Here is an 18,707-nt window from a genome sequence, read left to right as displayed (position 1 = left end):
TAAGGGACGCTAAACACGTCAAATAGGAACTCTCGTACATTTGGTGATGAGTTTCTGATAGAGACATTTTTTCGCAATCACATCCTTTTCACTTAAGGTGTTCTTAGACAATCCATGTACTCCGTATTGGGACAATGGTTGGAGCACATGGAGTCGGCTAGGACGACAACAGAGAGCGCACATCGTTAGGGACAAGGGCGGGAGATTTCGCGATTGTCCTAGACAGCGGGGACTTGGTTGAGCTTATGCTATTCGTGTCATACATGCAGTTTGATAAAAAAAAGTACATGCCACATTTGTATTGTTTGGAGCATCTTTATAGAACTAGTACAAATGCCCGTGCGTTGCTACGGGTCCTCAAATTTTATTTCTCAATGCACATATATTATTCGCAACTCACTACGAAAATTCAAAACAAAACAAAAATATCATAATGTATTACAACCCGGAAATTCGTTTTGGAACCTAGGTCCAGATGCCCCCTTTATGTGGACCAATCATTGGCTTCCACAATGATGAGGCTCGTTGTATTTTTAGTTGTTGTATTTTTAGTTGTATTCTGAAGTATTCAACGTTTTATGAATAGTGTCAAGGCCAACCAAAACAAATTTATTCTTGCATGTGTTTGATTTCTGGTTTGGGATTTGCTCTGCGACACTTCCTGACGGATTTCATTGATTCGCCCACCGGCTGGAACTGTGACCACCTTGCAAGGGTCACCATGGGGCGAGGTGCTGATAGAGCGGGCCATCATCGTCGAGGAGGGGCACCCTAGGCCGCACCATGCTGAGGAGCGCGTCCTTGAGCGAGGAGACCGGGATGTCGCGGAGGCTTTCCTCGACCGATGGGAAGGTTGGCGAAGATTATGTGGCAGGGAAAGGATAGTGGTGCACGCGGTGGCGCCGGCACACATCAAGTCATGCGCGTGTCCTGAACAAACTCGACAGTCCTGAAGAAATTCGACAGTACAGTTTTCATAATCTGTACATGACAAACTACATCAAGAAGTTGCTTTCTGTCACCCCAACACACCCTCTCCCAACTCTTTTCCAATTACAGTGCGGAGTTAGCTTGCTCGTCAGCTTCACGCTCAACCCCTCCGGCCACGGGTTGCACGATGCCCAGCACCAATTGCTCCGGCTCCACCGACCATACATGGCTGCCGTCGCCTTTCTTCCCAGCGACTGTACCATTCCCGGCAGCCTCCCTTGTCCCCTCGTAGACAGCCGTACTGAAAATGGAGGAGACACGAGCAGGCAGTCAAAGGTTGGAGAAAATTATAGCAACGACCAAAAAATAGCTTTGCACACAGGAATCTGCTAACTGGATCCAAGGGAAGCCCATTTTGTGCCTGAGGGCGCCAGCTCACCTCTGCTCCCGTCCCCGTCGCCGTTTATAGCTCCCGCTGGAAACTTGGACCGTGGTCCAGGTAGCCGCCGGAAACCTGTTCCGCTGGTCCAGATCTTCACGGTTAGGTCAGTCTCAAACCACGGTTTCTCCCAAGTCGCAGCATGTTACTTCGGTGGGCCCAGTGCACGATCATGCGACAACTACACTGTATTCTGCAATTAGTGATGCACATATGTCATTCAACTCTGACTGAGTCATCAATCTCAGGCACCAAACAATGGTCCAGATAACAAGTTCATTTAAACCCGGGAGCTAAAACTCCACTCCCATTACAAGTTTACAACATGATAATACTGAACGCAATAAACCCGGCGTGCTAACAGGTCCTTATATCTAGCAAACATGAGATGATGTCTGAGATTGAAGCGAAACAGAGAACCAATCTGAGGTTGGGTGGTTAGGAGGGTGGTTGTACCCCCAGCCCACCAGAGTTCAAACCCCAGGTTTGACATCTGTGTGTCTCATAAAGGCGGAATATTCATTCAGTGGGAGGCGACGTTCCCGTCGACAGCGAGGCGCCTGTGGTGACTTCGTCAATTTCAAGATCCAATCCGCCGGCTCAGTCTTCCGAAGGTGCTCATAGGGGTAGGGTGTGCGTGTGTGCGTTCATAGGGGTGAGTGTATACGCGTGTATGTGAGCGTCTGCGTTTGTACTGTGTTTCTCAAAAAAAAAAGATTGAAGCGAAACAGTTACGTGCATAAGGCCATTTAGAGCAACGGTGCTTCACAGGCTCATCGATTTCCTCCCAACCATGGTGCCTAAGGGAGGCAGTTCCACTTCTAAGGAGAAGCTTCTTCATCGGCCGACAACTGCAATATGATTAAGTCAGGAAAGGTAGCTACTACAGGGCAACAACCAGGTGAAGAAGGCATCATCCTGAAACCATGTTCAAGCCGTCCATATAACTTAGGAACCAGGATGATAATGCGTGGATTCACATCAAAGCTCTTGGCAACACATGATGCATTCACAATATTTAAGTAGATCCATAACGCAACATTCTCAAGGCCTGAACCTGTAAGAAAAAACTACTACAAAAGCAAACAGAAAGCTCGTACACTCACCTAAGCTCTAATTTCGAAGCGCCAAAGTGGTGGAGGCCTGCAACCGCCATTGTGCTCTCCCCCTATGCTTAAGGGTCAACAGACCCCACATTGCTCCACCATCAAAATCATGAGTAGCAGTAGGTGTTAGTACACACGAATGACAAACATATAACTCTATCTCTTAATTCAATGGGAACCCCTGTAAATTCTTTGTTGCAAAATGGTCCTCCCCATATATGATCACATTGATTTGCCAGAAATAAATGATGTAATATTGGGGCAACCGAAACATATATTCAAAGAGCCAGAAACCAATAGAGAGGTGAATCAACTCCATACCTACAAACTCGAGACTCAAGTCGGATCTACATTAGCATACGCAGTTTCAACGCGATCAATAATGCGAGCACACCGAAATTGGAAGTATTTGTCATATGCATACAAATATTAGATTACCGATCTAGTCTAGTCATACAAATTTTGAATGAGCAACATTTTGGTAGGAGTTTGGCCTAGCCCATGTCAGTGAAACTATTGAAATAATCTGCCCAAAAACTGTGCAATAAAACAGAGCTATATGAAATATTCACTCGAAGGTCCTATAATACACAAACTCATTATAGTTGAGGTGAGTTGCTATTTCCATGAGATAAATTTTGTTACATGCTACATCACTACATATCTTTCGATGTTGCAAAGTAAAATATCATGTGTATCCCTATGGAATCTCATATATAATCAACACATATATCAATCTCATACTACTTTTGGTACCAAAACAGTAGATGTATGGTACATAGAACATCCCAATTGACTGAATATATACTTCTTAAATCACTGGTATCATAGATGAATTTGTATAAGTAGAAGTTATCTGAAATAGGGAATTTATAAGGATTGAGTGACTTGCTTGCTTAGTGGGTGCAACAACGACCAGATGTCTGCATACACCAGTTCCTCCACTACAATAAGCAACTGCTATAAGTTTTTTTAAAGTTCCAAGCGCATGATAGCTTCCGAAGTACTAATATGCCTTTTTGTATGGTAAGCAACCTAACTGATCAATTAGCACAATTTAAAGCATTGTTCATAAATCAAACACTCCAAATGAGCTATCAACAACAGAGCAGAAGGCCAAAGCATTAGGAAGGGTAGTAATGCAAGAAATATACACTATGAGATGAAAAGGTTTTCCTTGACCCAAGTATTGCATCAAAATTCAATTCCCCTTTCCGTGTTATCATTTCCAACATAGTGCAAGTGACGGCGAAGTCGTAGAGAAGGTTAAAGTTTACAATGTTAAAATATCACTGCCTAGCATACAGATAGTTTATTACATTCCAACTTATACTCAAATATGTTTTTAACAGATGTACTCAAATAATTGTTCGCTGCCTAGCATTAAAAACATCCATCAACCTGCAACGTTTGGGAAACATGTTTAGGAGGCTCTGTATAATGTATTTGTTTACATGTTGTAAAACACTCGGTGGCAATACATCTCAGTGTGCTTGTTTTTTGAAATGGTTTCGGAACTTGCATGCTTGAATCAATGACATCAACGGTCACTCAAAAGCAATACATGTTCAAGGCGAGTGTCTGCGTTCATGCAAACTACACAAACCATCACCACTTTCAATCTAGAGAAACCACATTCTAGAATTTTTGGCCCGTATGGCACACGAACATGTTAATTAAATTTCTAATAGAAGTTCTCCTGAAGGCATGAATGCAGAAAAGTTGTGGGCATCAGACACAAGTAGAACACGTACCAAGAGATGAGTAGGGAAAGGAAAATTCAATAAAAAAATACATTTTTTTGAGAGGTCAAGAAACTACACTGTTGTGGCGTCACTACGGGAGAACTCGTCGTTGCCGTGCGACCGATCGCACGGCAAAGAGCCTATTTTGCACGGCAAAGGCTTTGCCGTGCGTCGACGCACGGCAACGTCTGCACGGCATAGTCTCCGACGGCAAAGACGACATTGCCGTGCGCATGACCAACATGCACGGCAAAGGGCTTTTCCGTGCGCGCGTTGCGTTGCCGTGCGGCAGCCGCTTTGCCGTGCGAGGCATCGTTGCCGTGCGTGCGCCTCGTTGCCGTGCGGCTGTTCTTTGCCGTGCGGCAGGTTCTTTGCCGTGCGGCCACCCTTTGCCGTGCGGCCACACTTTGCCGTGCGGCCACGCCCCAGCCCGCACGGCAAAAGTCCCTCCAGGCACGCAGAGCACCATACCAAGTCTACAGGTGGGCGACACGTGGCCCTTTGCCGTGTGTATGCATACGGCAAAGTGACCAAAAGTCCTTTGCCGTGTGCATACACACGGCAAAGGCCCCTGGTTTTTTCATTTTTTTTCTGTTTTTCTTTAATCCCTGCATTTCAAAATTGTATTTCACATATATATAACATATACAACATATATATTCACCATAGCATCACCAAACACATCAACAACACCACAAATACATCGAGCACACATAGTTCATGTATAACAAAGTGCAATGTCCATATTATTACAATCCATAACAAGTGCGAACATCCATAACAAGTGCGAACAATCCATTACAACGACGACGAGTGCACGAAGACCATGCCATCAACCTTGTCCTCCTCCATTGCTTGCGCCCGCCTCATCGTCATTGCGTCCTGACACATAATCTACAAGGTTTGATGGAATTGGCATTTGTCATTTGCATATTGAACACTTGAACAAGCACAAGTAGCGGGTTGGGCACAAGCGTAGGAGGACTCACCGAGGTTCATGCTCCGGATGATGTTCATGTTGTTGACGGTGATAGGTGTCCCCGGGGTATGAGTGGGCGGTGGCGGCATCCACGGCAGGGAGTAAGGTTGTCAACACCCGGATTTTTAAGTCCGGATGCCTATTATGTCATACATCGCAATCCCAGGAAATTGTTGTTGCGAGGCATAATAGTTAAGTATCACAGTCATCATTCATTACAAACCATAATGTCTTACAAATTGGAATCACATGATCCATATTACACGAATAGTTGATCTAATGATCAACGAACAAACACAAGTTCATAGCGGAAGCGTAAGATACAAGGACTCTCTAGTCCACAGGCCAACGCTTGACGTTAGAAGCTCCTAGTTGTGGTAGACGTCCTGCTGATCGTCATCCTCGTACTGCTGCTCGACTTCATATTCTGGCCATTTGAATAGCTAGGGACAAAGCCGTGAGTACTTTAAGTACTCGCAATCTAATACTAAAGTAAGTACTAACATTACTATTGAGAGTGTTCTAAGCTCTAAGTTTATTTGCATAAAGCCAATTTTAGTTGATAAACCTTTTCGTAAACAACTCCTCATGTGCTAACTAACTCAAGTGGGAACATTAGTGTCATTCCCACAACTCTGTTGTGATGCAAAATCAAGTCACCGTTCAAGTTCAAGTCCAAAACACCAGTCACATAGATGTAAATTCTGATGACGGAAACAGAATGGCCTTTCCAATTGTCCATATCCGCGGACGCGGCTATTCGAATAGTTCTACACTCTGCAGAGGTTGCACACTTGTGCCACAACATTTGATTACATCCGTCAGGGATAAAACCCCGAATAATCGTAACTCAGTACGCGGATCATCAACCGTTAACCTTTCACTTACACACCCTAGTATAGGCACCTCTCCCCATGAGCTTGGCCTCCCGGTGAAAACCAACTGTTAACCTGGGAATTGCACAGGGCTTGGCCGTACAATTCACCTCAATTCACATCATTTCTCAACAACGGAGGCAGCCTCAAGCATAACCCCTATGATGTGTGTTCAGAGGGAACCCATACTAAGACACATAAATTTCCAGCTAAGCCCTACCCATAATCAGGTATTGTGGGGGTACTTAATATTGGTAAGGTATCGCATCCAATTCAATCATCAGTTCTTAGCCCAAAATCACCAAGTCAACTTCAGTGTCATATTCACCTTCAAAATCTTTCAATGGAAATGACTCATCATTCCAAGGTTTTCACCATCATCAATTCATAAACACATGTTCCCATCTAGAGTAGTCATTTTTAGTTTAGCACTAGCAACTAGGTATGAGGGGTGCTAAGTATTTGCTTTGCTTCTAGGCTAAGTTTGATACTCTTGTACTAACTCAATACTAACCAGGTAAATCATAAAGCAAAAAGTACTTTGATAAAACAAAGGTAAATAAAGCTTGTAAAGTAAAACTGGGAAATAGGATCATAAGCATAAAGTAAATGGGGTAATGCCTTGCTCATGGTGAGCTTTGCACTTTGCAAGAGTATTATCTTGCCTTGGTTGGGAAACTGGTCAAAGTGGTCTTCTTCTTCTTGGAAGTAGACCTCCTCCTCCTCCTGGTACTCCTCGGTACTAGCGTCTAAAAAACGAATACGGGGTACACAATCATCACACCAAACTAATTTACTAAACTAGGCACAAACATAATATTATTAAGTTGGTGGATGTGTTTTTCTTATTATTTAAGAAAAATAATTTCCTCTTATACTAGACTTAAATATTACTTTGAATTATTCAGAGAAATAATTTCCTCTCATTATCTTATTAAGATTTAATTTCTCTTATGCATAATATGTGACCTAGGTTGACCCAAGTCAACCTCTTCACACTTATCATTTGGAGAAAATGATTTAAATGAGGTGAGCACCTCATACAATTTAATTTTAGCATAACAAAGATTTAATATCACCAACATTTCCTATGAGACCTAAATGACCAGAGTCTCTACTTCATTTGGAAATGGTGGTGACAAGATTTAAATGAGAGAAACTCTCTCATAAGATTTCTTAATAGTTTTGGACAATATCTTTGACTAGAAATAGCCATAAAGTCATTTAAATCAACTAAGCCATGATCATTCAAAGTAGGCATGGCATATTTTTGTAGAAACAATTAGTATAAGTGAAATGTGAATTATTGGAGGTGGAAATAATTGAAAAGCATTTATGGTTGATTTTTAAGAATTATTATAAAGCAGAAAAGTCCCTGCCTTGTTTATTTTGTCACTTTAATTCTACAATAGATCTAGGGTTCTATCCAGTGGCATTGTGTAGATAAAATCCTAAGCTTTCCAACAATATCAAGTTTGTAAAATTTGGCCGAGTAGATTTATCCCTATTGAATTTCAAAGTTTGCATCAGATTAGTGTATTTTTCTAAATTCCAAATTTGAATTCAAACCGTGGGCTCGCGCGGGAAATAACTGGGCTGCAGAGAAAAAGGGAAATGGGCCGGCCCAGTACTGCGTCCAGCGCAGCGGGCCAGCTGACAGTGCGGGGACCACACGTCAGTGTGTTTTAAAACACCGAATCGGTACGAGGGAGGTGGACCGTAGGATTAGAATCGGATCAGACGAACGACAGACGTCGTCGTCTCCGGCGAGAAGGGCGAGCACTGGCGGCGATGGCAGGGGGTCGACGGCTCACCGGCGGCGCGGCGAGGGTCGGCGAAGCGCGGAGAAGACGTTGGCGAGGTAGAGGAAGCAGCCTGAAGCAGTCTCGCCTCCAGGGGTGGCCTCCTTCGCCGGCGGGCTCCGTGTACTGGCGGCGGCGATGAGGTAGCGATTGGGGCGGCGGAGTGGCTAATCGAGTGAATGGAGAGGTCGAGGAGGGGTGGTGTGAGGAGGAGAAGCGAATGGTGTGTCCAATTTGAGAAGAAGAGCGCCCCTTTTATAGCAGTGAAGGGTGGCCGTAGGGCGGAGCGGCAGTCGTCGACGGCGTCGTCGTTCCAAGGGCGCCAAGGGGCAAGGGATGGGCGCGGCGTGTTGCTGGTGCACTGGCGAGGGTGACGAGCGTGATCGTGGCTCAGCAGAGGCTCTGTGGCGCTGGCGCGCTTGATGGGAGTGCTCGGGCCATGGCGGGCAGGCGTCGTCGTGGTCGTCACGGCTGACGTTCCCGCGGGCTAGTGGACGTGTCCAGGCGCTTCACCGAGTCGTCATGCGTCGACTGGCGCTGAGAGGAAGGGTCGAGGTGATGCGAGGCAGTGGGCGTCGTCACGCCCAGGCGTGTCCAGGGTTGGCGCCATGCGCGCTCTGGCGCGGCATGGACGCGTTCTGGGCGCCACTGGGCGCGCGTGTTCTGGCGTCTCCGAGGCATGGCTTCGTCGAGTCAAGGGCTGGGCAGGGTCAGGTGAGTGTGAGGAAGAGAAATGGCATGGCGGTGCAGGCCAGAGGTGACCAGGTGAGGAGATGGCATGAGATGGACATGCCATGCCACGGCATGGCATGCTCTGGTCAATGTGGTCAAGCACAGGTGAGGGCAAGTGGATGAAAGGGTGCAGTGAGGTGATAGTGTGCTCCAGAAGTGCAGAGAGGGCTAGGTTGGACCAAGTCCAAAGTAAAAATGAGGTATGGGCTCAATTTTTTACCCTGCCAGCAAGGTGTTTGATAGAATGCCCGCAAGAAATTAATTTTTGAATTTTGCAAATCTTTTTGGTGGGTTGCAATCATATATTAAATGGAGCATTTTGGTGGTGGTGGTGGTCAAAATGGAATTGAGATGCAAAATCACATTTTGCATATGATCTTGCATATGTGAGTTTGTTCCAACTTTGCTTGCCTCTCATTTGAATTTGGTAAAGAATTTGGGGTGATGGTTTTGGGCAAAGTTGAAGTGCTTGATGTTGTCTTGGATGAGGTGCAGAGAGTTGACAAAGTGTAGAGGTGAAAAGTAAAGATCCAGGGGCTCAAAGTGGGCATCAGGGTAAAAATGGCACATATGACCATAATCACATGTGAGCTCCATTTTGATTCAAATTTGTTTTGAATTGAGTTGGCTTGATTTCAAAGGTGTTAATAAGTGTTTAGTAACCATTTACAAGTAATGGTGCAAACCAATTTGGCCTAGATCAAAGATTTGTAAAAAATGGCATAGGCCTTATGTGAGTGTGAAGTGGATTTTTAGAATTTCTTTCTATTTTATTTTTATTTGGCTATGGGTGATCAAGTGATCATTGCTAGGGTTTTAGAATGAGAGTAACACATAAACAAGCATCATGGCAAAAGCACACTCAAATAAATTAATAAGGTGAGCTAATATGCATAGTCCTATATGATGAGAAAAAGTTTTTGTTGGCTCTGAATTTTGGATTCTTGAACTCTCTCTCTCTTGTTCATTTTATTGAAACTTGGGATGTTACAAAGGTGGAGGAGGAAGACTCCCCGGTGGAGAAGACAGAGCCATCTGGCTCATCAGCCAGCTCATCTGTGCCTGTTCTTTGTCGCATCATCTCTTTCGTCAGTTGCATCTGCTGCATCATCTGTGTCTGCTGCTGCTGGTACTGCAGAATCTGCTGCTCCATCTGCGCCCTTTGCTCCTGGGCCGCCTGCTCCTTCGCTGCCATCTCCTCCTACGTTGTGTTGCCGTGATGTCATTAACATTTCAATGGAAAGCATGTAAAGAAAATGTAGAGACCCGAGGAAGAACATACCCGTAACCGCTCGACAGCTAGATCCGAAGCCCGTGGCCGGGGCTCTACCTCAGGCTGGCCGCTCTTACGACCACGACGGATCTGGCGGAGAGAGGGAACCTTCGCTGGGTCGACGCACCCGTCACCAAACCATAGGCGGCCATGCTTCAAGCCTTCTCCCGCAAGCACCGCGACCTCAGGGTCAAAGTCCTCGGCCTCTGGGTTGGCGTCCTCGCCGTACTTCTGCTTGAACTTGGAGACATACGACGTGCACTGGGTCTCGGATTGCGGGTTAACCCACTCGGACCCTGTCTCAGGATCAGGCGTCTTCCTTTGCTTCATCTTCTTTAGCACGACAAAGACGTTAGGCTTCGCTCCTGTCCTGACTTCCTGCAAAAGAGAACATGTAATAAAGTGAAGTGGCACACCCTTGCAGAGTTAGCAAATATATAACATGAATTCAAAGAATGAAGGAACCATTAATTTGCTCACCTCCTTCTGCAGGTGAAGAGAGATGGGGATGCTGCCTTGGATATGCGATCCACCTCGCATCTCTGCCCGCTTCTTCTTGCCCTCCTCGTGCTTCTTGAGGTACTGGGGCATGTCCACCACATGACCATCGCACGAAAGCACCTATCGTCGTTGCCGACGTACTGAGGAGGGTTCTACATGCACAAGATAAACCCATTATGGTAAAATAAACTACATGGCGATAAAGAAATCAATAACACATAAATGCAAATACCTGCAAGTACTGCCACGGCTGCATGAGCGTGTCGCGAGCGTCCTCCTTACTCATGTGGACGAAGCGGTCGGCGTGCCAGTCGCGGACGCATTGAATACGTGCCTCGTAGTGCATGCCAGTCACCCTCTTCCTTGCAAGCTGGTGTAGGACATCATCGCACGCATTCTCCTTGCCCTCGGCCCTCTTGAAGTATTTCTGCAACCATGCACATAGGTAAAACAAGGGGCATTAGTGCAATTATTGTGAACCAAGGAGAGTGTATGAATGGTAAGAAGTCAAAAGTCACGTACCCAGAATTTGGCAACAACCATATCCGCCGCGGTGCCGCGGCCAAGAGGATCTTCCGCGAGGCTGTAGTGCGCCCACCTCCAAGCTACGTCGCAGCCACCAGTAGGGAAATTGACTATCCCAGGGAAATACCATCTAAGTAGGCCCCCAAGGATGTTCGAGTACCCACGTGGCGGTCTCTGCGTCGGGTCTTCAAACTGGAACGAGCTGCACCATGAAACGACAACATCAATATGTATGTGATAATAATTTTGATAATGACAAAATTGCGATAACGAAATGCCAAAAATTAACATGTACCTCCTTCCATAGGGCTGTAGAACAACGTGCCTGTAGCGCCAGTGCTTCAGCGAGGGGAGCTGTGTTATCCCACGCCGATATGGCTTCCTATCATGTGGCCTCAGCCTCTCCACAGCTGGAACGTCTTGGTAATCCTCCGGCTCACACCACTCTAGGCTTGGATCAGATCGAACACTAAGTTCCCCAACCCCTCATCCTCCGAGAGGTCCTCCTCGTCCCCCTCCTCCTCCTGGTCCTCCCCACCCCCCTCCTCCTCCTGGTCCTCCCCACCCACCTCCTCCTCCTGGTCCTCCCCACCCCCGTGGTGCTCCTGGTCCTCCTCGTCGTCATCATCATCGGCTGCGGGAGGGGGGCTAGGACTAGGAGTGAGTACCCGCGTCGCATTCTTCCTACGCGGCCGCCCTGTGGGAGCGACAGGAGGGGGGCTAGGAGGGGGGGTAGTAGCTCGGCCCCGCCTCGAAGTCCCTACACTTACCAAGTCCTTGAGCTTCTTTTTAAGACCGCCACCCCTTTTTTTTGGCGGCATGCTTCAATCACCTGCAAACACAAATGAAGAGAGTGGTTTATTAGTACGCAATATTGTAAAGAGATAAATATTAGTGAAAGCAACAGAAATATAAGTAGATGAACATTAATGAAAGCAACAAATAATGCAAAAGGATGAACATTAATTAATTAGTGGAAGCAACAAATAGCTAGCATAGAGTTCTCTCAAACATAGCACGGAGTTCTTACAAATAACCTAGCTAGACAATCTCTATTACACGGAGTTATTACAAATAGGCTAGCCTCACAATTACTACTACATAGATCGCAGCTTTGTGTCGCCATCCGTGATTGGACCGCGTGTCTCCTCATCGTCATCAGGCTCGGCGAACCAATAATCATCAATGAAACCTGGAGGTGGTCCATCTGCATCGAGGTCAATCCCTGCTTTGAACGCCTCGAGCAAACTCAGGTCTTCCGGCACAGACATCCTCGCCTTCATCTTACGCATTGTCTCCATCCATGCCCGTGTCTTCTTGTTCATCGTCTACGACCATGTCATCGATAGTCGGCAAGCCGATTGTGAAATGGCCGGGAGCCCTTCTTCCGATAAAACTTGACACTCCTTCTTTGAGGGGTCTACGCGGCGGTAATCGTCCTTGTTTGGCGGGGGCGGCCTATTGCGTGAAGGCACCGTCATCACAACATCCCATCCATGTAGACGTTTTGTCGGGTTTCTGCACGCGTACGGGAGATAGAATACTTGAAAGGCCTGGGTTGCCAAGATGTACACATCCTCTCCCTTATAAACGGAGTTCCTTTCAACTTCGACCAACCCAATTTCAGGATCCCGTCTCACCCGACGTGGGTCAAACCAATGGCATTTGAAGACGACGGGATTTAGCCCTTTGTGAAACCCGTAATTCAGCTCGTATATACCCTCGACTCTTCCATAGTAATGGAGCCCATCATCACCTTGACATACCACCCCGCTATTTATTGTCTTCGCGTTGGGCCGGCTTGTTGTGTATTGATGGGTCTGGAAGCGATACCCGTTCACGTCATAGGAGTTGAACGCTTCTACGGAATGGTCAAAGCCCCTAGCAATTTTTCTTAGCTCTGACTTCATCTCTTTTTCAGTTCTTGCCTACAAGTTTAGCACGAGAAGTTTAGAACGAGAAATGACCGATAAATGTCGGAAGTGCTAGCTAATTTGGATAGAATAGTACCAAATTACAAAACCAGCTACTGAAACCGAAACTGCCTCCCTTATCGAAAATTTGCTTGGATTCTTCCGGGGTAGGCTCCCTGTGGGTATTCTTCCAATGTATAGCCTTGAATTTCCTATACCGACGAAAAGAGGAAGGGTTAGCCACGAACATACGAGTGAATGTTTGCGAATAATTAAATGGTTCGCACTTACTCGATGTACGGCTTCACTTCGACCATGGTGTTTAAGACATACGAGTGGATCAAGGTCCGCTCATGTAGGTCTGTTCTGTACGGCTTCGAGCCACTTGACTTGCCACCAAGCCCCACGAAGATGCTAAGCTTGGGTACTTCTTCATTGTTGGCGGCATTGTAACGGAGGACCGGGTTGTGCTTTGTGGGAATGTTGGGATCATAGTGCTTAGTGGTGAAGTTTGCCACCTCCACGTTCAGAACTGCCTCGGCTATGGATGCTTCGATCTTGCATTTATTGCCAGTCATTTGACGAAGCTTTTGTGTTTCTCTCTCGGGACCAAACTGCCAACGGCCCCAATTCGGGCCCCCCTTTAAGCACTCCTCCGCGAGGTGCAGGATCATGTGTTGCATCGGATTAAAAAACCCTGGAGGAAAGATCTTCTCTAGATCGCAAAGCAACACGGGTGCCTCTTCATCCAGCTTCTCAATCACTTTAGTGTCTAACTCCCTAGCACAAATCTGGCGGAAGAAAAAACTCAACCTCGCTAGCACTCGCCAAGTCTTCTCAGGGACATAGCCTCGAATCATCACCGGCATTATCCGCTCAAGCCATATGTGGTAGTCATGACTCTTCAGTCCTTGTACTCGCAGCGTTTCAATGTTCGGGGCCCCTCATCCAAGGTTGGCTGCGAACCCATCGGGGAAAAACAAGGAGTCCTTCATCCATTGGAAGACCTCCCTTTTTGGGCCTTTGTGAGGCAGAACGGAGCGTGTGGCTTAGTCCAAGTTTTTTTGGCACCATTAGGTGGCTGCATGTTCAACTCCGGCCTATCACACCACATTTCTTGATCAATTCGAGCCTTTATGTTATCCTTTGTCTTCTCAGTGTCCACAATCGTGCTCCAAATGGCTTCACTGATATTCTTCTCGGTGTGCATTACATCAATGTTATGCGGGAGGTCGAGAAACTCAAAGTAAGGGAGCTTCCATAAGCACGGCTTGTGAGTCCATTGGTGTGTCTCCCCATATCCTAAGAAACCATTCCCATCAGGGCTAGGCTGAAGAGCATCTAACTCGGCCTTGATTTCCGTTCCGGTCTTCGGAATTGGCTTCGGGCCACGGACAACACGGCCTTTCTTGAAACTCTTTACATCACTCCTGTATGCATGCCTCCGCTCAAGGAACTGTCGAGCTTCATCAAAGCATGAATACTTGCCTCCCTTGTTTAGCCAGAAGAAAGTCACGGCCTGCCTGCACTGTGGGCAAGGCCACTTCCCATGTGTACACCACCCGCAGAACAAAGCACGTCTTTGGCAGGTCATGCAGGGACGTGTGGTACCACACATACATATCGAAGTACTCCTTCTTTGATGCGTCATATGTTCGGATCCCGCGACCTTCCCAGCCACGAACCAAGTCATCCACCAGCGGTTCCAGGTACACATTCATGTTCTTGCCCGGGTATTTGGGCCACAGGATTATCATCGACACAAACATGTTCTCTCGATCTCATGCGTACGCTGTGGGGAGGTTCATGGGAATAACAAACAACGGCCAACAAGCGTATACTGCAGCCGACATACCATATGGATTGAACCCATCGGTTGATATCGCAATCGCTACGCTCCTCGGGTCACACCGTTTCGGTGGAAATTTCTTCACGTAGTTCTTCCATGTGCATCATCCGACGGATGTATCATCTTGTCGGTGTATCTGTTTCCTTCCACGGCCCACCTCATCTGTGGGCGGTATCCTCGGTCATGAAGAGCCGCCGGATCCTCGGTAGAACCGGAAGATAGCGGAGGATATTCTTGGCAACCGTGGTCCGCCTCTTCGACCATCACCATTGTGGTCTACCTCAAAGTACCTAGAGGAATTGCATTTGATGCAATAATTTGTGTCAGCGTGCTCCTCTCTGAATAGCATGCATCCCTTTGGACAAGCGTGTATCTGCTGAGATGACATCTTAAGGTCACTGAGCAATTTGGTCAAATAGTAGAAGTTTTGTGGCAAGAGGTGCCCTTTCGGCAGAAGGCTGCCTACGATGACCAGAAGTTCATCGAACCCATCTCTGCACAAGTTCCTATGGCACTTCAAGGCCATAAGGCGAGCGATGGCATCTAGTTGGGTAACCTCTGTATTTTCATGTAGGGGTTTCTGCGAAGCAAACAGAGCCTCATAATACTGCTTTGTGTTTTCCTCCGGGTCCTCACTTGTCTCCGCATCCTGAGGTGTCTCCACCTCTACATGAGAGCTTTCAGGCACATTACCATTAGCCAAGTTTTCTAAGCACCTATCAAAACCAGTGTCATATTCCCCCCTAGGTTGAATCTGCCGCACCTCCTTCCTAGCACGTTTCTTTGCCTTTTCTCCATGGTAAGTCCAAATCCTGTAGGACGGTGTGAACCCAAACTTGATCAGGTGCATACTCATAGTTTCCTTGTCCTGTGCCTTTCGGTTAGCGCACTTACTACAAGGGCACCAAACACTTATAGGTCTGCTAGGGATGGCAAACGCCCTATCCACAAACTGCTCGGTCTTTTCTCCCCATTCATCAGTATAGTCCCACTGACTGATTCTGCCATCGTACATCCAGCCACGATTATCCATCCTCTAATCAGCAACAAAACAGATGAACATAGCATTTATATATCAAATAGGAAATAAATGCATCATATATTTATTTATTTTACGCGTGCATCAACCTGAAACTCTACTAGGTGGGCTCCTAGCAGCCGCCGGATCCGTAGATTGAGTACGTTCTCCCAGCTCTACCCCGATCCGAGACGGAATTTTGGCACCTCCCCGCTGCTCTCCCGATACACGTCTCGGCAAAAAACCGAGAGGGGTGTGCATCCGGAGAACAACGGGGAGGCGCTACCGAAATCCTGTCTCGGATCGGGGTAGAGCAGGGAGAACGTACCCAACTACGCATCCGCCGGCTGTCCCGATAAATGCCGTAAGAGTTACGGTTCATAATATGCGAGACCACTAATGCATATTTATCCGCGTAACCCTTACGGTCGGGAAGAGACGCCTAGGTATCGCGACAGACTTGGTGATCTAGACACAAAGAAAACCTAGGTACAAAAGAGGCGAATGGATTCTCACCCTCGAAGCGTGATCGACAGCCGGCGAAGAAGATCAACAACCCTCTGAGAGAATCGCCGAAGAAGATCCAGAACGCCCCGTCAAACACCCCCGCAACGCCGCCCCTCGTGTCCACCTCGAAGCATCGTCTGCTTAACGAAAAAATAAAATAGTCATGCAAGTGAACAAGAATTTTTTATAATAGTTGTATAACAATATTACTTCACCATAAATAATTTCCTTCCGGCACATTATCTTATTTTTGCCATATGTGCCTAGTATTAACATATCCGTATCATAAACACCTTTTTCAAAACTAAATTCGTATTTCTAATTTATACTAAACACTAAAATCTTATACTAAACTAAAATCCTATTTCTAATTCATACTAAACTAAAATCCTATTTCTAATTTATACTACAGTAAATTCACTAAATCCTATACTACACTAACATTATCACTAACCTTAATTGAGCAGCGACACGGGATCGGAGGCAGGGCAGGCCGCAGCGATGCAGGAGGCAGGGCAGGGCGGCTCAAGGGGCAAAGAAGCGGGAGGCAGGGCGGCTCGAAGCGGGAGGCAGTGCAGGGGCGGCCCAGGCGGTGGCGGCTGACCGGAGGGGCAGAGGAGAAGGGGCGGCCCAGGCGGTGTCGGCGGCCTACCTACAGAGCTCGGCTGGACCGGCCATGGCACGCGGGAGGAGGGGCATAGGGGGAGCAGGAGGTGGGCGGCAGCCGGAGGAGAGGGCGAAGGCGTGGGCAGGGCAGCGGAGGCGGGGGTGGGGCCAGCATCGGTGGCTGTGTGGGCAGTGGGGGTGGCGCCGGTGGCTGGCCGGAGGGGCAGAGGGGGAGCAGGAGGTGGGCGGCGGCGCTCGGTGCGTGTGGGAGGAGCTAGGCAGGTGGGCGTGCTCGATCTAGCCAGAAACACCTGGTCGGATCGACACGATTTAGGTTAAGTGGCGGCCTTTGCCGTGCGCAGGTCTTTGCCGTGCGGCAGGGAGGCTTTGCCGTGCTGGAAGGACTTTGCCGTGCGGCAGCCCTCTTTGCCGTGCGCTTACGCACGGCAAACTTTTATTTTTATTTTTTACCATTTTAATTATGAACAACATTGAATAGTATTTCAAAATTATACTAAAGCTGTTTTTTGAACATGTGTATTATTTATTAATGTATGTATCATGCTTTTCAATGAAAAAGTACATTGTTGCATGTCGCGCAGAGAAATCTAGGGGGGTAGACCCGCCGGGGGCACGCATACCGCTGTTTTGGGGCAGGAGGGGGAGAACGACCGCCGGAACACCGGAACCCCACCAAATCTTGCATGTGGGCCTATGCTATGTGTAAAAGTGTGGTGCAAGGTGTAATGGTGCAAAAGTAGCTCCCCTAAACCCTAGACCCTAGCCCTAACCCTACGCCGAACCCTAACCAGTAGATCAGGCACACCGTCGATCGTGTGATAATGGCTCGAGCTGCGGGTGTATGTGCCAAAGGGTCCCAATCTTGGTTCTCCATGTGTATATGTCCTAAACAAACTTAAAAGAATTAAAAAGTACATTGGTGCACCCTCGCGCGGAGAAATCTAGGGGGGTAGACCCGCCGGGGCACACGTTCCGCTGTTTTGGGGGGAGGAGGGGGATAACGACCGCCGGAGCACCGGAACCCCACCAAACCTTGCATGTGGGCCTATGATATGTGTCAAAGTGTGGTGCAAGGTGTAATGGTGCAAAAGTAGCTCCCCTAAACCCTAAACCCTAAACTGGGGAGGCTTCGAGCCCTAAACCCCTCTAAATCCCTAAACCACGACGCCGGAGCTGCAGAACCATGCATCATAAACCCTAACCCTAACCCTAAACCCTAAACCTATACCTAACCATAAATACTTACCTTTAACCTAAACCCTAGCCCTAGCCCCTAAACCCTAGCCCTAACCCTACGCCCCACCCTAACCCGAAGATCATTCACACCAGCGAGCGTGTGAAAATGGCTCGAGCTGCGGGTATATGTGCCAAAGGGTCCCAATCTTGGTTCTCCATGTGTATATGTACTAAACAAACCTAAAAGAATGAAAAGTTACATTGGTGCACCCTCGCGCGGAGAAATCTAGGGGGTAGAACCGCCGGGGCAAACGTTCCATTGCTTTGGGGGAGGAGGGGATAACGACCGCCGAGCACCGGAACCGCACCAAACCTTGCATGTGGACCTATGATATGTGTCAAAGTGTGGTGCAAGGTGTAATGGTGCAAAAGTAGCTCCCCTAAACCCTAAACCCTAAACTGGGGAGGCTTCGAGCCCTAAACCCCTCTAAATCCCTAAACCACGACGCCGGAGCTGCAGAACCATGCATCATAAACCCTAACCCTAACCCTAAACCCTAAACCTATACCTAACCATAAATACTTACCTTTAACCTAAACCCTAGCCCTAGCCCCTAAACCCTAGCCCTAACCCTACACCTAACCCTAACCGTAGTTCGTGCACACCGTCGATCGTGTGATAATGGCTCTAGCTGCGGGTATATGTGCAA

The 18,707-nt window shown here is 47.5% G+C and overlaps 1 protein-coding gene across 1 annotated transcript; it reads right to left on the bottom strand.

Annotated features, from left to right (window-relative positions):
• Window positions 1-10,342: 10,342 nt before the first annotated feature.
• On the bottom strand, window positions 10,343-12,212 carry LOC127349133 (uncharacterized). Its single transcript, XM_051374912.2, has 4 exons — window positions 12,196-12,212; window positions 10,905-11,109; window positions 10,615-10,809; window positions 10,343-10,534 (listed from the first exon to the last, which is right to left on the bottom strand). The coding sequence occupies exons 1-4, from the start codon at window positions 12,210-12,212 to the stop codon at window positions 10,358-10,360; spliced, it is 594 nt and encodes a 197-aa protein (XP_051230872.2). The 3' UTR covers window positions 10,343-10,357.
• Between the last annotated feature and the right edge of the window lie 6,495 nt (window positions 12,213-18,707).

The sequence above is a fragment of the Lolium perenne genome, chromosome 4 (assembly GCF_019359855.2).
Source record: "Lolium perenne isolate Kyuss_39 chromosome 4, Kyuss_2.0, whole genome shotgun sequence".
In the NCBI taxonomy this organism is placed as follows: Eukaryota; Viridiplantae; Streptophyta; class Magnoliopsida; order Poales; family Poaceae; genus Lolium; species Lolium perenne.
This window is presented reverse-complemented; position numbering and strand designations above follow the sequence as displayed.